The 24,461-nt window shown below is 45.3% G+C and overlaps 1 protein-coding gene across 1 annotated transcript in view; it reads left to right on the plus strand.

The window, feature by feature from the left end:
- Positions 1-24,461, plus strand: part of eipr1 (EARP complex and GARP complex interacting protein 1) — a 61,359-nt gene that overhangs the window by 16,802 nt on the left and 20,096 nt on the right. Inside the window, exons 5-6 of the mRNA XM_085342957.1 lie at positions 10,626-10,725; positions 19,023-19,159. Coding sequence (XP_085199083.1) covers positions 10,626-10,725; positions 19,023-19,159 — 237 coding nt within the window. The remainder of the gene's footprint in view (positions 1-10,625; positions 10,726-19,022; positions 19,160-24,461) is intronic.

The raw sequence follows: 24,461 nt of genomic DNA on the forward strand, positions 1-24,461 counted from the left end.
TGTAACCCTCACAAGGGCACCAAACTGTGTGTGTGTGTGTTGTGGAGTCTGGATTCAATGCTGTGAAGCCTGTAGCCTATGCTGTGCACTATTGGCTTCTCTAGATGGATGGCTTTGGTCTGTTGCCCACCTCCTCCATCTCTCTGCTACACACACACACACACACACACACACACACACACACACACACACACACACACACACACACCTTATCTAGTGTGGACTGTCATTCTGCACTGGTCAAGAGGGGACCAGTATTTCCAGTATTTTTAAGAAACAAAATGTAAAAAGGAAAATTTATTTTAGATCAAAAAGATACAAAATAACTGCAAATACAAAAACCCCCAAAACAAAAGCAACCCCGGCCCATGTTTACCCATCAGTCTTCCACAGATTGTGTTACAGCGCCACCTGCCTGTAGTCCTCATGTGATGTGAAGCTGTCACAAAGCTTGGTGGAAAGCTCTCCTTCCTTGCAGGCTCCATGTAGCTGCTAGCCTGCAAGGACAGAAGGAAGGTTGCTGCTGCTGCTAGCACTGCTGTTGTTAGCCACAGTGTGCCATGCAATGTGACATCTTGTATGTGCGTGGTGTTGTTCATTGCATCAGCGATGTGTAACAGCAGAACCTGCAGGAGTGCTCGTTTTGACCCCGTCCTGCTAACAGCAGCAGGGATTGCAAAGACGTCATTTCTTCAACAAGTTGTTTTTAACTTTTTTGTCATTTTAAGGACATTTTGACAAAACGAGCATGTGGGATTAATTTTGGCTCTTTATTAGTTTTATAAATGATGTGGATCATTTTGTCACAGACGACAAAGGTCAGATCACATTAGCTGAAACCATCTGATGGCCCACTGCTCCTCCATCGCTCACGCACTCCCCACTCTGCCACGGTGAGCCTCTGCTTGTGTTGGTACATAGACTGTAGTCAACAGCAGTTACGGATTGGCTATATATAAATGATATACATCAGTAAATAATATATATCTTTATGACCATTTAAAATATCGCTATAGAAAATTACACATTGCTGTAATTTCTGCCCTCTGGACAAATAAAGAGCTTCTGACAGTGATTTAGATAAAAACTGATTGCAGCTTGTGGCAGGATTGTTCTCTGTGGATCATCCATGAGATATGTTTGATAAGTCATTTACAGCAGTTTAAATACAGGAAGTCACTGTTAGCCACGCCCTGTACAGCCCCACAGTAATTATTAATCTTTTCTCTAACTGTATATTTAGTCATCAATCACAGCTGTGCCTGATTTACTAAAATGAATTTGTTAAAAATCATTTAATCTCATTTAAAGCAGGACCAACACAGGACTGGAAGAATGTCCTCACTGTCGGTCCTGTGTCTGTGGATTTGTAATGACACAGCAGTCCACGGTTAGATAGCAACGCAAGTACACACACACACACACACACACACACACACACACACACACACACACACACACACACACACACAGTGATAATGCTGGCAGCTTGCACCACCCATGCATGTTTGTGTGTGTAAGAAGACAAAGAGTAAAGAGATCTGAGTTCTTATGAGGCTTTTGTCTGTTTTGTGTGTTTGTTCACCTGCTTGTGTGTCCACTGTAGCGTGTCCGCATCCTTCATGTGTGCGTTTTCCGGTTGCCGGCAAGTCCCTCCACTCTCAGCAACAATAACACTTTTTTCTTCCCCAAATCCCCTCATTGTTTGGGTGGGCAAACATTCGAGCCTCTGCCCGTCGTGAAGCGTGCTCTGAATGGAAATATCGGCAAAGCACACTCAAAAAAATAAAAATAACGGGACTAAACAAACCTCGGGAAAAATCATGTTGTGTTTTTTTTCCCCCCTCTTCCTGCACTTGGTTTCGATTGGGAGCCTTGCCAGATGAGTGCATCGATTCCCGTGGAGCCATTTGAGCCAATCACGGCCCTAGGAGGGAGCGGTAAAGCGCAAAAGGCAGCGAGGTTGATTTTCTAAAGTGGGGTGTGACAGGAGGGGGTAGGAGGTGTTTATGGGGTGATTGTGTGTGTTTGTGCGCACACACACGGATGCAGCCATGTGTGTTATTGTTGTGTGGTCGTTTGTAAGGCCCGATGGGCTCTGCTCTCTGTCTGCGTCCCAGCCCCGTCATGCAAAGAGTCTTTGTGAGCCTTATTTTCACTGTGAGCGTCGCCTCGTCTCAATCAATTGGATCCCCGACGTGGGCTGTCATGTGGACTATCAGCCGTGTATGTGTGTGTGCGTGTGTGTGTGTGTGTGTGTGTGTGTGTGTGTGTGTGTGCAGGCGCTGGGCTGAAGCTTGTAGCTCTGCTGCTTTTTTCCCGTCTGTGACGGCAGCTGCTGCACAAAGAAATAATCTGTCTGCGGCTGAGCTCGCAGTTACCTTAAATGGTAATTCCAGTTTATTGTGACCCCACCTCCACCTGTATCATTACAGGTGGAGGTGGGGTTTGGCTGTTTTCCACAGGGTGGTTTATGGGACTCCTGCACGGTCGGCACTGCAAAGCAGACTGAAACCTCTGGGGCTGAAAACTGAAGCTTTCTAGCATCCAGGACACAAAGACACACAGGAAACAGTCCACAGGTGGAAGATGTTAAAATCAAGCGGTGTCCTGACCCAGAGGGTCTAAACATAAGGCCCAGGGACCGTCAAAGGGTCCAATCCAGCCGATTGAAAGGCGAAAAGGACGTAAATTTGAGGCTGTTTTCACCAGTTTTACAGCCTGAATAGAAAAAAATCACCTGTTGCTGACATACAGCCAAATAAACGTTAAATAACAGAACAGTTTAGGTTTTTCATTGTGGAGGTTTCTATTTATTTTATTTTTTTCATTCGGGATTCTACTGTGAAGGAAAAGCAGGACTGAAAACGTCTTCTTTTAAGTTCCAGGGTAACGTGTGTCTGTAAGTCTGAGCTGTGCTGACGGCGTTCTGACTGCTTTACACTAAACAAAGGAAACAGGTTTGAGCCTGCGTCATGGTAATAGCATGTAAATATCCAGATTCTTGACTCTTTTCAGTTTGGGTGGAGGTTGTAGCTTAGATCGTCCCACTGGTGATGTCAGGAAGTGAAGTGGTGGAGATGCAGATGTGGCGAGTTTGTACGTAGCAACACTGCATTTGTCCGTCCGTCCTGCAGCTCCAGATGCTCTGTTTGTCCCTGTGTTCATGCCCAAGAAGGACCAGGGAGTATTTGTGTTGGCTTCTCTGTAACGGGGGATTAAACTCATATGGATGCAAAGCACAGCAGAGTGGGCGAGCAGAGAGAGAGTGCATGGCTCGACGTGGATATATGGGGCTGTAAAAGCTCTCCCAGCATACATTCCAGTACACAGCGTGCCAGCTTGTTGCAGAGCTCAAGGTCAAACGCACATAACTTGGAGTGTTTCATAAGAGAGAGAGATGGAGGGAGGCGAACTGTCTGCCTCTCAGTATTGCATGAATTAATTGATCCTACAGGGAACGATGGGCTGTGAATCCCAAAGCGGAGTGTGTTTTAATTGGTCCTGTGGTGTGCTGAAGTGTGTGTTTAGGAAGGAAGGAGCGGTGGTATCGAACATGCTGCAGTCGCTATCGACAAGGTCTATGTGGAGCCCTCAGTGTGTGTGTGTATGTACTTGTTTTGCTACATTAAGGGGACAGAGTGTTCACAGGGCTTTTGTGGGGACTTGCCTTTCTTTTGGGGACACAAAGCATCAATCGATTGATCAGATGTTACCTTTGATTGTTAGTTTGGCTTCCAACAGTTACAGTTGGGTTCACGAGTTTTTGGATTATGCTAGCTTGAGTAGGGCTTTGCTTAAGTCTACCCTTGAGTTAATCTTATCCGGTCGTTAAGTGATGACGTGACGAATCCTACTTCTGGGCCTAAAGTAGTCTGCGTTTAATATGGCTTTTGTGTTGTTAACATGTTTAATGTTTTGTATTTTCTTCTATTTGATCTCAAAAAGCTCCTAAAACAGTCAATGATCACTGTTGACCTCCCTCGGCTTTTATTACCACTAATCATTTATTTAAGCTCAGTTTTTAAAACCTTAGGATGTAACTACAGCCCAGCCCATGCAACAGTATATGAATGACTAACCTCGTATTGTGGATGGATTATCTCAGTTGTTCTCCTGGCTGAAGTTTGGTCCTTTTACAGCATCCTGCCATGCGATTACATTTGTTCCTGACCACCGAGAACACTCACGTTAACTTTTATCGAGTGGAAAAAAGTTAGCTTGTTTATATTATGCTAACATAGCTGTGCCGCTAGCGGTCACGTAGCACATCATTATATACCAGCTAGCCAAACTTCAGTAACCCTACAAACGTCACTGCTGTTTAGTTTTCTGTCTTCATTTATGTTGGAAGTGATAACAGAGCTGTACGTTTGAATTTGTTTCCCAAACCCCGCAATCAGGACATGCTATATTGTATTTAGATAGAAGCTAGCGAGCTAACTCCCTGCTAACTTCTAACTCCGTTAAATGTCATAAATTCCGTTTTCATGGATGCCTGGATGTTAAACTCAATTGTTACACCTGGTAGAGCAGAACGCTGATCATTTTATTAAAGATGAAAGACTTTAGACAGTTTTTCAACTCGTTTGATATATGGACCTGCAGCAGAGTTTAGGCCCAGACATGGCTAGTGACTAGAGATGGCACGATACCACTTTTTTATGTCCGATACCGATTCCGATATCATAAATTTGGATATCTGCCGATACCGATATGAATCCGATATAGTGTGTTTTAATCAACAAAACTGTTTTTTTAAATATCTTGCTGCATTTTGTATAAGTTCATACTCAAGTTTAAAACAACAACTACACTAAAGCTATTCTGTTATACCTGTATGCAAAAAAAAAAAAAAATTCATAGTTCAGCAATACTGATCAATCTAATAAACTCAAACCTACACCATCCTCCCTATTCTGGTATTTTAAAGGGTACTTAGCATAAATATTAAGCAACCTAACTAATAGGGTTCCAACTCCCAGCAACAACAAAAATAAATAAATAAAAAATAGGGAACCACCCCTCACGCTCCACCTCATGATGCTTAACCCTTTAAGACCTACCATAGAACCAAGTCCGCCAGAGCTTATATCATATTTTTACATGCTGTGGAGCCATTTTTGGGAGCATTTCAAGTTGCTATACATCAATACAACCATTATAGCCCAGATTTTAATAATATGTATTCATTAAGTGCATAGTAATTACATAAATTGCAAAAAAGTGCAATAAACTACAAAAAAATTGAAAATCGTTTTTGCTTTTTTAACATATATTTGTAGTTAGAGAAATTTAAGAGGCTAATCCCGCAAAAATGTAAATACAAAAAAGTTGCACAAAATAGTTTCCCACCACAGGAAATTTATTTTGAGTGTCTTCATAGTTTTATTTTTGAAATACACCAATTTTTATACACTGCAGGAAAAACGAAAATAAATATTATACTGCAAATTTGCAAAAAAGCAGCATATGCATCAAAATAAACTATTTCCAGCAGTGCAATATGAGTCCTAAGCATCCCAGAAACGACACAGAAAGTCATAAAGTCAAAGATAACTTTTAAAAAGACGAGTATAGGCCCTGAGGCCCTGATAGTAAAAAAGACTACATTTCCGCGAAAATGACGTCACTTCCGGTTTCGGGCAGGTAATGGCGGAAATGCAAAAGTTCGCGCTGACGTCTATTCCAACGTAGGAAGTGTTATGACCAGCTGATTGGATCGGTAAAGCGTGTTTCTGGAATATTATGTTTTTGTTGCTGCAAGCGCTTTTTATGCAGTTTTTGCAAAGCTTTATGTGGAAGGAAACCGTGACCTAGGACAAGCTGATGGCATAAGATGTAAGTACAACTCCTCCGGTTTCATATGCAAAAAAAATTTTTGCGCTAGCTTACGTGGTTGCAGAGCTACCGGGATTTAAAAATAGTTACGCAAAACAGAGCGTGCCCGCTCCGATCGGCTGTAAAGGGTTAATCGACGTAATCAACCTTAATTTGATGCAGTGTGGAAAAAAATGCACAGAAATCAATTATTTTTCAAGAAATATTAAATAGATTCAACATCTTTCTTCAACAAAATTGCAGACTGCACAGATGGTACCTTCCCAAAGGAAAAAGTACTATAGCTTACTAGGGTATATATATTAGACTTAATAGTCACTATATACAGTAATTGACTTCTATTCATTTTACATCAAATTAAAACTTTGGGTGTCAGATAATTATTTATTAAAAGCTCGACATTTTAAATGAGAATAAGAAAGAAAAGTATGTCTTTGTGCCCCCTTTTCCTTGTTAATGCCCTATCGGCCCCCCTGGCTAAACTTTGCTAGATCCGCCCCTGCACAGTTACCAGCCGTCAGCTACGTAGAAAAAGATCCTCGAGTAGAAAGTAATATTAAATACATTCTAACAACAGCTGATCAAGCTTAAACGTGGTTTCCTCTTTCTGGTGCAAAGTGGGCCAAAAGCAAACAAGAGACACGGACTCGCGACAGAAAAGCCGATCAGCTGATCATTAAGCAGTTTCATGATTGAAGTAGCAGCAAGAAGAGGCAGTCGCTCCATATATCGTTTGTTAAGCTTAATGCAGGAATGCTTTACAAACATTCAGAGATGGACTTACACACTTGCTTTACTTCTCTCGGGATAACTTTGTCAGAGATGAAATGCCGGGTTGCTAGCGAAGCTCCAAATGCTATCCAGACCACCGACAGGTCCCGCATGCCACAGCCGCTCTATCACGTGATGCATACTGCTCCGACATGCTAACGTTCTGAGGTGAGTTACGGCGTGTTGCAAGTTTTGTGAGGTGCTTTCGTGATATTTAATGGATCGGATTACATTTTTTATTTTTCTCCGATATCCGATCCAGTAATTTAGGTCAGTATCGGACCGATACCGATACGTAATATCGGATCGGTCCATCTCTACTAGTGACGTCAGACTTAACGACCGGATAGTGAATTCAGTTTTACGTTTTGGTTTTTTTTAGATTGAGATTAAACATACTAAAGAACTTGGTTGGGAGGATTATTCATGTGGAAAGATTACTTGGTGTGATACGTGCTGCTGGTATTTACTACCTCAGTGCATATTCTCTGTTTCTAAACAGTGGACGGACAGTGAAGTGTTATCAGTGAAGATTAAGAATAATCCAGGATGAGCATCATGTGATGAGCTGTTGCACCGTGGATGGATGCAGATATATTCGTGCTCTGCTGTCCTGTAAGATGCAGTGTTTCCAGATTATGGCCCATCTTTGTTTTCACTTGTAGTTTGTTGCGATCTGCTCAGCCTACCGTTTAGCGATGCAGTTTGTTTATGGCTACATTTAGTTGTCCGGCCTTTGAAGGTGGCCTGCTGCACAGGTTCTTCACCGAGTGTGAGAAATGCATTAAGGGAGATTTAGAAAATCATCTTCCCTTTCAGGCTGCAGGGTCTGACTGTGAGTCAGTGTGAAGTGCTCCTAAATGACAAAACGAAGGCTGCGTGCTGTGAGTGCGTCCATGACTCGCTGCTCCTCAGGAGGGCAGTAAAAGCCGCCCTCAGCAGCTGTGATTTCACAGCCCTTATAAACTCCCCTCCCTCCTTCCGTCGCTGCTCCACCTTTTCTAATAGCACTGTGCGTATTTGAAGCCTGGATTAAGCCCAAAAGCAAACTTTAACTTCCCCTCCTTTCCCCTGTCATTTCTTTTATCTCCCCTGAACACTCTCACCTCCTCTCTCTCCTTTTCAAACGCTGGCATTGTTGCTGCCGCTGACAGATGAGTCCAAGGAAATGAAGTTGTCTAATTGATGAACTCCTTAAATAAATGGCATCATTTAGTAAAGCTCTAATCGCAGCGGTTCTCTAGCCGTGACAGAAATCCAGATCTTCAGCCAGACCACGTCTGCATCGCGCTGCTGACATTTTACATCCTCTAACCCAGATTAGACGCAGCTGAAAAGTCACACTAAATCAAAACCCTAACGAGCATATAGCAGCTTTTCCCGGCCAAGGTTGTATTTAGCTTATTGCCAGGTCTCTGACTGCACTGACACATTGCTTTTAGAGCTGGCAGGACTCGGGTTAAAAGCAGAGCTTTCTCGCTCGGGCTGTCGTCTTTCTTTGACCACGCGGTCGCTTTCTGTCTCGATTTAGCTGCTAAACCATCCAAACTAAGAGGAGGGAACAAAAGCAAACAAGTATCCAGGGAATGATGAACAACAGTTAGTGTGGTGTGCAAGGTCTCTCCAGAATACAGAGTTTAAGTAGAGCGCAGAGGAGAGGCTCGCCTAAAGAAGCTGCAGCAAAAGGTCGATACTCTGCAGACGGGCGTGCGCAGGAGGAATCAAAGCGTGCAGTAAACGCTCTACTGTACTTTACTGCTGCAGAGTAGACTGACAGAACTGGGTCCTCTGTGCTCACCGGGCTGAGCTTATGTGCTTTTGTCACTCTCGTGGCTGTTGTGCAGAAAGCTGCTAATGTGACTAAGAGCACTCACAGAGCAGCGTTTAAAGTGCACTAATGGGCTTTTTTCTCCTTTTTATGAGTGTGATCAGAAAGTCCTGATGCTGATTTGATCAGATCACCTACTCGTGCACCTCTGGACTGGTCTCGGCACTGCTGCCATCTTTAACTTGTCCCGATGGTCCCTGCACTTGTCGGCGTGGGGATCCACGGTAACGCCCTGAGACACTGGAGGGACGTTCAGAGGAGATGGATCTGAAGTTCAGCGCGTGCCTTCTCATAGCGGTTCAAAGCACCGTGAGCACTCAGGAGGCCTTATGGACGCGCAAACACAAACTTTGTGTGCCGTGTGAGTGATGTCAGAGTAGCAGCCGTGCTTCAGAGGGGCCAGAGGGGCGTGGCACGATGAGAGCGTCCAAACTTAAATTGTGGGAGGAGTTTCACCTGTACGAGTTTAAACATGGCCAGGGTTTCTAATAATGAGATGAGCGTATGCTCAGCAATCAAACACACACTGCGTGATGTCACCGTGAAGGTACGGCTGGCATACCGGGACAGCCAATCAGAAGAGAGTTGTCTTTAAAGAAGGAGCTAAGGCTGCTTGTTTCAGAGGGGCTGTGCTGAGGATCAGTGTGAGATACAGAAGGATTATTATGACCTGTGGATCATGCAAAGCTGCTGTAGGAGAGCACGTGATACCTTGTCACGATCTATTTAGGCTAATCATGCTGGAAGCAGAGTGCACCAAAGGTTTTACCTGACTGAAGCTGTGCTGGAGGCGTTCATGTTTCATGAGCACCTGAGAGTCCGGAGAGGCAGGAATACCACAGTCGTCATAGTGCCACCTGCTGGGAACAGCTGGTTTATGAGTTCACCCTAAATTGTGTTAAAGCGTGACTACAGCCTCGCTCCAGCTTTATTTAAAAATCTGCCTCCAGCATCCGGCTCCGGTTGTTTGTACCCGACAGGCGGATTAAAGGATTTGGCATTTTTTAAAGGTATTATTTTTCTTTTGTTTTTGTTTGGTGTGTTTGGTTTTTCTGTAAATGGGTAGGTCAATACCAGTTTGGCGCTCCGGTGAGTATTGGTGGCAGCAGAACAGCGTGTGTGGATTTGGCTCAAAATAAACTACAGCGAGCTTATGTTAACAAAGGAGCGTGTAGCCCAGTGCAACAGAATGACTCACTGATGGGTTTTCAATAGTTTAGACAACAACAGGGCTCCATGGCACGGAGGAGTGAGGCGTATCGCAGCTCTGCTACACAGAAAATCACCGCTGATGGTTCTGCTCTGCTCCTCAAAACTCCTGACACCATTAAACGCAGATTCAAAGAACCTGAAGTTGGTTTTGTTTGCTGGAAGTACAAGCAACCACTGTGATGTCATCCACACCAACAATAGCATGTTTGAGGTTTCACTGCCAGAGATACGTGCTAATATGAGCTGACACTTCATGGATAGTACAGGTAAACTCACAGCAGCCGCATTATTGATCCGAATGGTCAGATGGTGACAAAGATAAGAAGAAGAGAAACACGTGATGGACACAGGAAGTAAACAGACTGGTGTGCACAGAGGGTCAGTTAGCAATCGAGACATAGGTGGGAAGAATAAAGGTGAGTCAGGCGGTCGGGGGAAAAGAAGAAAGAACTCAAACACAAATGACTAACTGTAAGTAAAAAGGAGGGCAGCATAAAACAAAAGTCCAACCAACATCCAATGGCAACCGACAGCTGCCTGTGTCGCCATGCAGCTGTCAGTCAAAGAGGCCACGCCGCTAATAATGCAAGATTTAAGCCTTAAACAGCTGTTGTGAAAGAGGAAATGATCTAAGAGTCCAAAGAGTTTGTGCATCAGGCTGTAAACATGTTTGTTTCTGCTCTAAAGTTTTAACATGAGTCTGTGGGGACCGACCCCCTGCTGCCCCTGCTGGACACTAGAGGGACTGCAGGTTTCGAGGTCAATCCTTATTATTTTAACTGATTTCTTATAAATTTTTTTACTACAAATGATTTTGAAACACATTCATCTTCTTTAAACATGCAGAACACAGCTGTGTGACCATCGCTGCGGATGTCACAGACCCCGCCCCCTGTGTGTCTGCAGCATGTTTGCGCTCGATTTGACTGTGGCCCTGTGCTTCTGTGTTTGTGTGTCTTTTGTGTATGTACAGCGTGCTGTGGGAGCCCATGGGGGACGGCAAGCGCATGATTTCATTGGCTGATAACCATGCGCTGCTCTGGGACCTGCAGGAGAGCTCCACACAGGCCACGGTGAGGAAACTGTAAACCAGAGGCACGCACGCCGTATCGCACAATAGCTAACTCATTATTTGATAACTGCCATATCGTCCTGGTGTTATCAGACGCACACATCCTCCCTGTGTGCGACAACAGCACAGCGTCCACTATTCATCCTGCCACACACACACACACACACACACACACACACGTGCACTGTGGCTGCTTTAATATTATTCTGGTCAAGCTGCTCCTGCTGTGACAGTAATAGTCTTGTTTAATACGTACGAGGGAAATCGCTCCATCTCCTTTCACAGTTCACTGAAGTAGAGCTGCTGCAGTTATACATTAAGTTTCACTTACAGGCGCTGCAGTACACAACCTGATGTATGTGTGAGGAACATTACACACCACGCGTGAAGCCCAGCGTCTCTCGAAGCGCGCGCGGACGCCGCTCTGCTGCTTCAGTAAGACCGACTTTCGTTAATGACGCTTTAGTTAGTCGTTGTTTTGTGTTAACAGACGATGAAATCAGAATTGTTGCATAAACTTTATCCCCTCGTTTATTCATTTACCCACCGCGGTCGCGGTTCAAGCGCCTGTTTTCCTGTAACGTCCTGCAGCTCTGAAACCTTCATAAGAGAATCCACTCAGCGTGGACGTGAAACTGAGGATCAGGACTTCTCCACAGCCAGTAATCCAAACCAGGCAGCAGCAGATTAGTGACCGGCCTCGTGCTCTGGGTGGATCGTCTCACACCTTCTCCTGGATCCATTTTTGGCGTCTTCTTCCTGCCCTGTGATGGCGTCTGTCTCTGCACTGTGATGCACTGCAGTGACCGTTAGCTCGTGCAAGTTAGAGGTTAGAGGCCTGCACAGGCCGGTCTGCGGTCTCATATACAGTTTACTCAGATATTTATTCCATGCCTCAGATAATCCGTCATTCTGACACTTAGAACTTTGACCTGAAGTCCGTGAACTCATCAGAGAAGCGTTTACAGTGAGGAGAGCCTGCAGAGGTGGACGAGCTGCCGATGCTCACAGTCAGACTGGCTATATTGGAGAAAACATGATGAAGGAAGACCTCAGAGAAGATTCACGGATGTAGTGAAGCACGAGGGGCAGAGTTAAGAGCTCTGTGAAGGAGAGAAGTCCTGGACTCTTCTGGTTCTACCAGTGCAAACTGGGAGAACCCACTTCAGACCAGGATCCCCTGTTACGCTGCAGACGCCTCACACTCGAGACTTTCACTGCAGTAAAAATAAAGCGTCAAGTGTGTGGCTGAATCGTGCGTGGACCTTCCTAATGCAGGGTGAAGAGGCTCTTCACTGTAAGCTCTCAGTCTTCCAACCTGCCAGCTTTGCCCTCAAAAGGCCCATTATGTGTTTAAAGCCTGGAAATAATGGCGTGCGTCGGGCGCGCGCGGAAGAAGTAATAGAGCGGCGGCGTGGGTCGGCCCCGGCTTTCATGAGTGTGTTGTTCCATCCGGAGCGATGATTCTAGATGAGTCATTAGTGATTCATGCACTCGTTTAGTGATTCACATAAAGGCCAACCAGGTCACACACACCTGTACGTGTGTGTGTGTGTGTGTGTGTGTGTGTGTGTGTGTGTGTGTGTGTGTGTGTGTGTGTGTGTGGTCATTCACGAGCTGCACTGTTGGAGAAGTCGTTCCAGGGTTTATCAGTCGAGCTGCATTCACCAGCAACACCTGACCAATCAGACGTAGGGACAGGTCTCCGGGCAGAGGAGCAACACGTCATCTTCAGCATGAGTTTCTGCCCTGTGATTGGCTGATTAGATGTTTGAGTTGATGAGAAGCTGAGCAGGTGTACCTTATAAAGTGGCAGGTGAGTGTGTTTGATTTGACGGGACAGTCAGTTCACGTCATTATCATGGGTGTGTGTGTGTGTGTGTGTGTGTGTGTGTGTGTGGTGTAGCTCAGGTGGCAGAGAAGATCAGCCACTAACCAGAAGGTCGGTGGTTCTGCTCCAGTCTGCATGCCAAACATCCTTGGGCAAGATACTAACCCCATGTTGCTCTCCGATGCATCCATCGGAGTGTGAATGTGTATGAATGTTAGATACTCAGCACTTAAAGCACACAAGAAGTGCTTGTGGGATGAATGGGTGTGATTGGCTGCAGCTGCAGCGTCCATCTCCAGGGCCTGATTCGGTGAATGAATTAGTTGTATAAAGTTTGGTGCTCAGATAGAGTAGAAAAGCGCTATATAAGAACCAGTCCATTTACCATCAGGTTAGAAATGCTTCAAATCATCCTCACCGATTACCGATGGCCTCCACAGACACGTCGCAGGAGGACACGTCGCAGGAGGACCTGCAGACTCCTGCAGGATGCTGTCCCGGGGGGAAGTTCGTATCTGCAGGCTACCTCAGTTTCCCAGGTCTGGAGGTCAAGACCAGCTCAAGTCAATGTTTAATGCTCTATAAGTGGAAGATGCTCCCTGTACATCAAAAATGAAGGGCGGCACATATTCCACACGTTCAGCGTAGAGTTTGCATCTTTGTGTTTCACAGACAGGAAGTTTCAACAGTCGGAAAACACGGAACACCACGACCTAGAGGGAGGACACGGCAGAGGGCAAGGAGACAACTGAGGTGTTCATAAGATGATGATGATGAGAGGCAGACGGGAGGATACAGAGCAGGAACAAGGAAGTAATCTCAAAGCACAAGAGACCAAAGACTATCAAAATAAAACAGGAAGTTAACTACACATACATTTACAACCCGACACAACTAAACGGAGGAGGAAGGGAACACTAAAGGGAACACTAAAGGAAACTAATCCACCTAAAGTCACCTGGAACTGAAGTAGAGACACAATAATCAAATATGGAACCAGCGATCGGGAAAGAAGCCCGATGAGGAGAGAGGGATTCCTTCGGTGCCTGTCTGTCACATGGTGGCGTGTTCATCTCCAGCATGTCCAGCTGCAGCGTCCATGTCTGTCTCCAGGGCCTGTGCTAGATTACTCTGTGTGTGTGTGTGTGTGTGTGTGTGTGTGTGTGTGTGTGTGTGTGTGTGTGTGTGTGTGTGTGTGTGTGTGGCGCTCATCAATTAGCCCAGCTGGTGGGACTGAGTGAAAACATCTTGGCTGACTCACACACACCTTGTCCTGCACATCTGCTCCACAAACGCACACTAATGCTCTCTCGGCGTGCAGAGGAGGCACGGCTGCGCACCGCTTTGACAGATAGCTCTGCATTAGTGCCGCTTGCGTCCTAAATGAATGCGTCCCCCAGTGTTGTGTGTGCTGCCTTGTTAGGGCCCCTAATTTGGTTAGTGTGCTAATAAAGCTGGGAACCTGGGATGCACGGCGCCCCGGCTGTGCTGCTGGACGGGTTTCCAGAGTCTTGAGTTGGGGAGCGCGTCTGCTCTTTGAAGAGCTCAGAGTCTGTCTGCACATTTGGGAGAGGAATCGCTTCGCAGGAAGAAGGAGACTTTATTTCATGCTTGTTTAAAGAGCGCTGGCAACACGTCCTCCGACGCTACGTTGTTGTGAAAGCCAAGCGCTAAAAAAGCTACGTGGAACGCTGTGTTTGTGCTGCTGGAGCCTTTCGGAGCGTTTGTGGTGACATCATCTGACCAGTAATATGGCTGCTGTGAGGTCACTGTACTAACAGACCCTCCCAGAGGCTGTGCTCCAGTTTGAGTGATTTTATGTGGATCTTATTGATTAGCAGGTGTCTGTGTGATACAGCTGGATATACACCCATCACTTTATCAGCACATCCCACAGATGCTCCACTGGAGACCAAGTCAACGCCTGAAACTATTCCTGAAACATTTCTGCTTTATGGCAGAGTGTCATCAGGGAGCACCGTGTCCGTGTGCGGGCGTACATGGTCTGCAGGAACGCTTAGGTATTTGCTACATGTCAAACATCCACATGGACGGAAGGAGTTTCCCAGGAGAACATCAACCAAAGCATCACACTGCCCCCGTCCGCTCGCCTTCTTCCCATAATGCATCCTGGTGACAGGTGTTCTCCAGGTAAGTGTGTCCTGACACCTGTCCATCAGAACCAGCATGAACCTTTTCAGCTCGTCTGCACATGCGCCAGCCTCGGCTCCCCGCGGCCGTGACTCGCCGCCGTTCTTTCCTTGGACCTTTGGACCGTCTTTGATGGATGCTGAGCCCTGCCGACCGGGAACGCCCACACAGCCAAATCCTCACGACACCTCACGTTGCTTCAGACATAAACTCTGAGGACAAAATGTTCGCCTGCTCTGTGACGGGTCCCGCCCACTGACAGGTGAGGCGATGATCAGTGTTGTCGGTCAAAATGCTAACGTTGAGCACCTACAGCATGACGTCACTGTAGGCGTGTCTGTTTTATCTGCAGTCTGTTTCCGGTGCCTCTGACATAAGGCGAGTGATGTCACGATGGCGGTGTCCAGCTTTTCCTTTTTGAGGCTGAGGATTTGGCGTGGACACGGCTGCGGCATGGACACGGCTGCGGCGTGGAAACTCTGGTTACAAATAATGTGTAAATGATATTTTTCATAGACTGAGAAGCCGAGGTTTATGAGTGGACATTCATGAAATAGTCGTGGAAATATTTTTCAAGGCCGCGGAGGAAGCCGTGCTCCTCTCCTCTTTGTTCTCTTCCTCCCCTCCTCCTCAGCTCCTGTCTTTAGATTTCCTCCCTTTCTTCTCCCCTTCTGCCTACTTTGGTCTCCTTCCTTCAAACCTCCCCGCTCAGCCGGCCTTCCTCGCTCTGCCTCCCTCTGTTTGTCCTCTCTAGCTGAAATAATGAGAGTGTACCGCGGCGCTGTGCGGTGACGGGCCGATCGATGATCCTTGCTCCAACAGGCAGGGGTGGTGGAGGGGGTGAGGATAAAACCTGCAGATAGAGCAGAGAAAAATGAAGCGGTGCAGAGCTGCTGTTTGAATTGTTGGATGCATCGCAGTTTAAAGGAAAGATAATCATTTCCAAAGCGGCCCGCTGAATTAATTGGATTCCATTTTTAAAGTAGCCGATGAAGTGATACGCTTTATAATTCAGAGTCCTTGAAGTATTTTGACTTTGATTCATTTCACCTTCATTGTTGCCGTGTGAAGTATGTGCAGCAGGTTTGATAAATATACGTCGCCGGCTGCAGTTTAACCTGCCGCCTTTCAGCTGAGCTCCTCTCCGCTGACATTTTGTCACTTTAATGTGTTTGTGTTAAAAACCAAAGACGGTGCAATCAATTGCAGTCTTTAAAGCCCTTTGATTTGGCTTTCAGCTATCAGTCTTAAATTTTACACTGATGGGTGAGCTGCGCTATCGAGAGCAGCATTCGAGCTAATCAGCGTTACTCTGCTCATCGCCGCAGCTTTGCCCGAGCTTTGGCGTGCTCTCGTCATGCCGGTGACGGTTTCTGGACGTTCAGATTCAAACCAAGCGTGTTCAGTGTTGTTGTAAGCAGAACAAACCACTGTGCGAAGATGAGGAACGCGTCTTCTGGCTGTTTTCTTCTATGATGAAAATATCCTCAAATCAAACTTGAAGTTTTGCAAATACAGAAACTCTGCGAGACTCTCGGGCTCGACCCTCTAATCCCTGCTCGACTGTGTTAATAAAAGTACTTGAGACATCCAGACAATGGATTAATCTTCTTTAAACATCTGGACAGATCTGCTCAAATCACCCTGGCTCTGCACCAGCGCTATAAGACAGCTGTGGACTTGGTACCTGTTCCATATTAAGGTTGGGCGATATACAGTGGGGCAAAAAAGTATTTAGTCAGCCACCGATTGTGCAAGTTCCCCCACTTAAAATGATGACAGAGGTCAGTAATTTGCACCAGAGGTACACTTCAACTGTGAGAGACAGAATGTGAAAAAAAAATCCATGAATCCACATGGTAGGATTTGTAAAGAATTTATTCGTAAATCAGGGTGGAAAATAAGTATTTGGTCAATAACAAAAATACAACTCAATACTTTGTAACATAACCTTTGTTGGCAATAACAGAGGTCAAACGTTTACTATAGGTCTTTACCAGGTTTGCACACACAGTAGCTGGTATTTTGGCCCATTCCTCCATGCAGATCTTCTCGAGAGCAGTGATGTTTTGGGGCTGTCGCCGAGCAACACGGACTTTCAACTCCCGCCACTGATGGTGACCTTTGTTACTTTGGTCCCAGCTCTCTGCAGGTCGTTCACCAGGTCCCCCCGTGTGGTTCTGGGATCTTTGCTCACCGTTCTCATGATCATTTTGACCCCACGGGATGAGATCTTGCGTGGAGCCCCAGATCGAGGGAGATTATCAGTGGTCTTGTATGTCTTCCATTTTCTGATGATTGCTCCCACAGTTGATTTTTTCGCACCAAGCTGCTTGCCTATTGTAGATTCACTCTTCCCAGTCTGGTGCAGGTCTACAATACTTTTCCTGGTGTCCTTCGAAAGCTCTTTGGTCTTGGCCATGGCGGAGTTTGGAGTCTGACTGTTTGAGGCTGTGGACAGGTGTCTTTTATACAGATGATGAGTTCAAACAGGCCATTCATACAGGTAACGAGTGGGAGACAGAAAAGCTTCTTACAGAAGACGTTACAGGTCTGTGAGAGCCAGAGATTTTCCTTGTTTGAGGTGACCAAATACTTATTTTCCACCCTAATTTACGAATAAATTCTTTACAAATCCTACCATGTGAATTCATGGATTTTTTTTTTTTTTCACATTCTGTCTCTCACAGTTGAAGTGTACCTCTGGTGCAAATTACTGACCTCTGTCATCATTTTAAGTGGGGGAACTTGCACAATCGGTGGCTGACTAAATACTTTTTTGCCCCACTGTATTCACACAGGTGACTTTTTGATGGGTGGAGCAATCCTGCAGCTGCATGCAGCTCAACAAGCTGTGGAAAAGCTTTTCAGCCAGCGCACTCTGAGGAGGGTGCATGTGTTCGCAGCTGCAAGAGCGTGCTTTAAAACAGATTATTTTTTCTAATAATGTTGGTTGAAGCTAACTTACTGACGGGAAATACATAAGTCCCTCTTGCAAAACCATTCGGCGAACGGCTCAGTCTGTCATCAATGGTCGATAAATTTGTCCAACCTTACTCCATATGCAGGATGGTGGAAGGAACTCAGACGTTTGTGTTTGGAAAGCAGGACTTTTATATTTCTGAAAGAGGTTTAAGGATGTGGACGCGACAGAACGTCACTGATGTGCATGATTCTGTTAGGACCAAAAGATTCGTCATAAACTGTATCATAGCATCACTTTGACCAAGGACGATGCAGAGGAGGCGAAACAACGATGGGAGAAAGAATCAGGCTTTTCAATACTTCAATACTTTCAAACAGCTTTTAAATGCTAATTCCTGGAGCTGGAGAGAGTTTTGGAAAAGACACGTGTTTGTTATTTGACAGACGAGGTCGACATCCAACTGTTTTTGGAAAGAAGCTTTGGTAATTATCTATAACGTTTTAATATTTCTCATAATGTGTTCTTCATAAAAAGTAGAAATCTGGATCTGCGGTGTGAGGAACTTTGTTTCAGTGTGTTTGTTGTGCTGGGGGGCAATAACGTAAGCTCGAATCACAAAGCAACATATCAAAGCCCAGATTGACGCCTGTGGACTTCTGGAGTTTTATCACTTTTATTTTCTAGTTCTCGGTTCTTGTTTGATGTTGGTTCTCCTTCATGTCCCCGTGTCTGTCTCCACTGTTGTTTTGTCAAGGTCATATGTCTTAGTCTGGTCTCTGTGTTAGTCACTTCCTGTTTTATTTTGACAGTCCCTCTTGTGTGTGATCATGTTGGTTAGATTCTGTCCAGCTGTGTCCCCACGTGTGTCCACTCTGCCCTGATCTCCTCCTGTGCATGTGGTCTGTCTCCCTCTCAGCTTCCTCTTTTTTCCAGTAAATTAAATCTGTAACTTGTTCCCGACACACGTCTCAGGACAGCGGACTTAATAACTGATGACGGGACCATGTGAAGCTAAACGAGGCTAAAAAGCCGTGCGCAGACATGCCCCCATCAAACTGCACAGCCTTTCTTTATATGCAGATACTGTGAAATGATTATTATTAGAGTCTTTAAACGAATAGTGAATCAGTGTAACTCCAACAGCACGAGTTGAGGTGTGTTTGCAGGAGTGTACACGCCGGCGTGATGCAGGCAGCTGGCGTGCCACTAATACCCCAAATATTACTACAGTTGTTAGCGAGCGATTGTAGTTTTGAGAGCGGCCTGCAGAGAAAATGACTCCTAATAAAGCCTCATTATGCTGATTTAATGAACTGCTCCGCTCGACCTGTCACACACGTACAGATGAATTCTCGTCCCCGCTAACAAAGGCGCCCCCGTTCCTTCGCAGGTCTCCAGCACCGCCACCCTCGAGGGTAAAGGTCAGCTGAAGTTCACCTCCGGCAAGTGGAGCCCCCACCACAACTGCAGCCAGCTCGCCACAGCCAACGACACGGCCATACGAGGCTGGGACCTCCGCACCATGAGGTGAGCGCCGCTGCCCGAGAGATCCTTTAGGTGTTTTATTTAGGTGACGTGTAGACTTCACCTCCTTTTTCACGGCATTGATCGCTGAATCTGATGGAATAAGTCCCACAGCAGCCGCTGAGCTGAGGTGTCACTGACGGTTGGTGTTTTTTTTTTTTTATTCTTATTTGCCAGTCAGCGTTAATGCTCTGCTTTTTTCTTTGCACCTGATTAAAAGGAGCTGCCGTCTGTGTAAATCTGACCGAAATGAGTCGTGTACGTTAAACTCTGGGCTTACTGGTTTTACTGGGTGTTTGCATGTCATTACATGCAGACATTTGAATGCACTACACAGAGCTGTGTGTTTAATATTACTCATCATGCTGAGGGAGTTTTGTCACGACTGCCTCTCCGTGCATCAGGAAACACATGCGTGTCTTCATATTACAGCTTCAGAGCAGGTTCACATCATCTCCTCATGCTGTGAGCAGATTTTTTTCTGGTTCTGATGAAAACTTTGTGTAACCGTTGGAAACGAGCAGCGTCATAAATGCGATTAATGACTGAGTCGTTAGTCGTTATTGGATATCGTGATAAAAGGCCCTCCGAGAACACAAACCTCCACCGAGCCAGCTCGCTCGCCGGGCGGTAAAACAATAGTTATTTTCTGTGTATGCATTTTGATTCTTCTTTCATTTTAAACCGACTTTGAGATGTTTGCAGTGCAGGCTTTTTGCTCTGCTCAAACCATCATATGCTTTAATGTACTTGTCATCATTTTGAGTAGGGAGCTAATTATGCTAGCAAAGCTGAAAACTGTCATACTGACGTAAGAAGCGATACATCAGGTTAGCCGAGTGTCCGGAGTGTCCGCCTGGATATCGTATCATAGTCGCAAACCATTTATCCCGTTTTTCATTCTGTCTGAAAACTCGACTGCTGAAAAAGTTTTGAATGAATTCTGATCGAACTCTGTAGCGGTGCTGATGGGAGTCCAATATCGATGTCACTGATTCTCAGTGGGTTCTCATTGGCGTCAGAGTCACCGCCATCTCTTCATTCATGCTTAGGTGAAATGTTTGTGCATGTTGGAGATATTTCTGCTCTGTTGTGATTGGTGTTGGAGCTGTTACTCAAAGATGAAACCAGCACAGACACTTCAAAGCGGTCGTCATGGTGATTCTGCTGTAGAAACACGCCTGTCACCTGTGGATGTTCAGGCTCTGGCTGCAGGGCTGCAGTCTGCACACACTCAGCTCTTGGCTAGCTTAGCGTTAGCATAGCATATAGAAAGTAACATACAGATTAAATATACCGTATTTCCCGGACTACAAAGCGCACCTGAATATTAGCCGCACAAGCTAAAATCAGGGGAAAATCCTGTTTTGTACATACATTAGCCGCACCTGACTAAAAGCCGCAGGTGTTTCAATGTTGACTTATCATATGTAAGAGAATATGCACAAAGGGAATTGTCAGGAAAGAGATGGCTGTTTGGAGACATCACTTTTATTAATATTTTGAAAAACAAGTTATGGGTACATATTTGCATAACTTTTTAGGTATATGTACAAGTACTGGTAATTACAAGTACGAAACATGTACTGTGCTTCATAAATGAGTAACAAATGTAGTACATAACAATAACCTACAGCACACCAGAAAAATAGATTCAGACTACCTTTTAGGCTCAGGTGCAGTGACACGGCTTTAACAAGAAGAAAAGTCAGTCATTCACCACCATCTTCCTGCGCACTAAAACCACCAAAGTCCTCTTCTCCAGTGTCGGATACGAACAGGCTCAGGATGGCTTCGTCATCCACTCTCAGCTTCTTTCCTTCGTTGTCACTTTCAAAACCAAACAAATCCTCGTTGTCAGTGTCAGAGTCAAACACCCTCTGAAGGGCCGTGGCGGTGTCCTCCTCTCCATCATGCAGCAGTCCAGCCCTTCGAAATCCGTTGGTGATCATGGATGTTTTCACACTTTTCCACGCTGTCAGAATCCACCGGTGGAGTTGAGCATAACTTGCTTTTCGCAAGTTTATCGCCGCTCGTCATCGACGACTCCCGCTGAACGCGTAGCGTTAATTTGAAGTTTGTTTTTCGCGCTACTTGTACGGCACTATGTTGCCTGGCGGATGGACATGTGACCAACATACCACTCTTGAACCCCGATACTGTGTGTCTGATCACATGCCCTTCCGCCAGGCAACGTAGTGCCGTACAACAGCGGAACAAACAAAACAAATCGTCTTACGATATGACAAAAATCATGGACAATCCATAGAAAAGCCGCACCTGACTAAAAGCCGCAGGGTTCAAAGCTTGTGCAAAAAGTAGCGGCTTATAGCCCGACAATTACGGTATGTCACATTTGACCTCTGACCTCACTTTTTTTTTATTACACATTGTCTTTTCTTTCAAATTGAAATTGTGTTTTATCTTCAAAGAAAGTATTTCCAAGACAAAGACAATGAGTGCGTTTAATTACAAATATACTGAAATATAATATTAAACTACATATGAACTTGCATCAGGTAAGAAGGTGCCACCAGGACAAAAGCCTCCATAGAGTTTCATAAAAAATCAAAGTGATTTATGATGAACAATTAAGAGTATTTTGTAATATTTTTGATCACTTTTAGGTAATTGTACATAAAAATAAATGTGCCTTTATTTAAAAAGAACCGTAATATTTCGAACCTTCAACTGCTGTTTAAACACTCATCGATCGTGGCCTGCGGGTCTTTATCAGATTCCAACATTATGAAATAATATTTTTTGCACAGTTACATCAGAGGCTTTGCTGATGTGATAAAGCAGTTAGAAACCTGCGACACTACAGGCAGCGGAGTGGTAACACGGCACTCGGCTGCAGTTAATTAGCACATGGACTCTTATAATGCATAAGTCAATAAAGGACTGGCAATGAAACGAGGCTTAAGGGGAATCAGATGTTACATTGTCCACCCAAAGCCAGAACTGCTCCACGAATCAAATTCATTCACGATTAGTGAGATTAGTTGTTCTGCTGGCTCGAATTAAAGGAAAAACTGGAGTCCTGACCCACAGTGAGGAGCTCTGTTGGCTCTACAGTAACCGTTACCTGCCTGTGAGCACCTGGCCTGGAGCTGTTTATGCATTCATCAGAGATGACACTGATTAAATCAGTATGCTCAGGAGCGGGTTGTAAAGTGGCTTGCAGCTTTTAGTAGTCCATCTTGAGTGGAGACGACACACCCACATGTAGTTCAGCCAGCCAATCAGAAGAAGGCTGTCTGAAAGGGGCGGAGCTAACACAGCTTGTTTCAGACAAAGGATGGAGGGATTATTATGAGCTGTGGCTGCAGCTTGTTGTCGTAGCTGTCAGCTTTGTGTCTCTAACAAAGACGAACACACAAACCTGAGCGGTCTGTGCTCGTATTTGCATCCAGGTGTGTCTGTCGGCTCTCTGCGGACGCCCGTGAATCGAGTCAAGCGCGTTCTTCTGCTCGCCAGATGATGAAGTGCGAGGCGGCTGAGCACTAATGTTCCTGTGTGACACGGAGCATGTGTACTACCACACATTAACCTTGTAACTGCAGGTTATCAGCAGCCCACCTCCCGACCTCTCACTGTGTGTGTGTGTGTGTGTGTGTGTGTGTGTTTCTGCAGCACTTGATGAGTGAGGTCAGCGTGTGTTTACGTGTGGGCTGTGCTGCAGGAATAATAATCACCTCGACATCGATCGCCATGATAACAGCAAAGTGCTGAAGAGACTGAGAGGGGTGCCGGGTGAAGGAGAGAGGAGGAGAGAGTGAGAATGTATTTACACGATGCGTATCACAGGGCCAGATAAGATAGTTGAATCATTGATATCGCTCCCCGTCAGCCCCATAACAAATTAAAGAGTTCCTGCACACCCCGTTTTGGCCGCTCTCCTCCCGCTGTGCTGTTTTGAAGGATGCAACAGTACTGATTTAGCCATCGGCACAAAGGGAAGGAGGGGGCGGCGGAGCGGGGCTTGTTAGCAGAGAGCAGCCTCATCCCTGATATCGCTGTGAAAACACACCATTATAGTCTGCAGGGACACGTGCAGCCAGCAGAGGGCGCACCATGACAGACGTTTTAAAGAAAAACAATAAAATGGTCCGATAAGGACGATCGACTTTTTCGTTGGTTTAAATAAAGTAAGATGTTTGTGCAGGAATATATCCAAGTGCTGTCAGGACTGAAAATCTGCACTTTGATTCATTTTTTCATTTTAAGTATGCGGTTCATGTTTTTTTTAAAATAAGCTGAAACTTGGAAATGAGGAGCTCTTGCAGCACATTTGTTTTTTTTCTTGGATTAGGACGTATTTGTCTCCTCGTTTGATTCGTTTGGTCCAAAGTGTCTGAACCAACAGCAGGTAAAGAGATGCACAGAGGAGGTCGGGGTGGAGGCAAGAGACAACCAAACATCAAACTAACAAACCACATTTCAGTTACAGTTAAAGTCAAACCTAATCTTCTCCTCTTTGAATTTATACCTCCACCTGACCGGAGGACGACACCTGAGTGGCCTCATATTCAGAGATCCAGGAAGCTCATGACCTGTGTTTGTCCCTCCAGACCTGTGTAAATGATCCATTTATTAGATTAAACTGACAGAAAAATAATCATTAAGTATTTTAGTAGCTGATCTCAGAGCAGTCCTCCATCAGCTCAGCACAGACAAAATCATTTTAACTCTGCAAAGGAAACAAAAAAAGAGTCTCATCTGCACATGTTTGATGTGCCAACAAAAAAAGGACTAATGCAACAAACAAGCACAGAGAATAAATAACATGTACATCATCTGAAAACCCGACTACAGTCCAAAACTGTCATTTATTTTTATTGTTTCCTTAAAATTCCAAACTTCTGAATGAACATGGAAAAAACCACAGATTTCATTTTTCAGTCTTTTCTGAAGACGTCAGACCGCCTGCTGTCTGAGGTTTTGTGGTTTAGTAACTTTGCAAACAGACAAATACTCATTTGTTAATGACAAATGCCGCTCCTGTAGCCGAGGAGTTTGCTGGACGATGGTTTGGGCCGAATACTGGAAAGTGCAGCAGTTCCTGATCGAGCCTTTTGCCCGTGTTACATGTCAGATCAGCATGCGTGTGTCACAGCTGTGTTTGTTAGATCACCTTACATTGAGAGACGAGCAGAAACCCAAACCTTAACCATTCATCAGTAAAAAGAAAAACGTGCTTGTGTTTAAAAAACAAAACAAACAAACATCATTTACTTACTGTTTGACGTCTGTACGACCAACTGAGACCCCGACACACGTGGTCGAATTTTTCAACAATGTA

This window comes from Diplotaxodon limnothrissa, linkage group LG19 (genome assembly GCF_057381915.1).
Source record: "Diplotaxodon limnothrissa isolate DT_005_m linkage group LG19, D_limnothrissa_male_GT1.1, whole genome shotgun sequence".
NCBI classification, from domain to species: Eukaryota; Metazoa; Chordata; class Actinopteri; order Cichliformes; family Cichlidae; genus Diplotaxodon; species Diplotaxodon limnothrissa.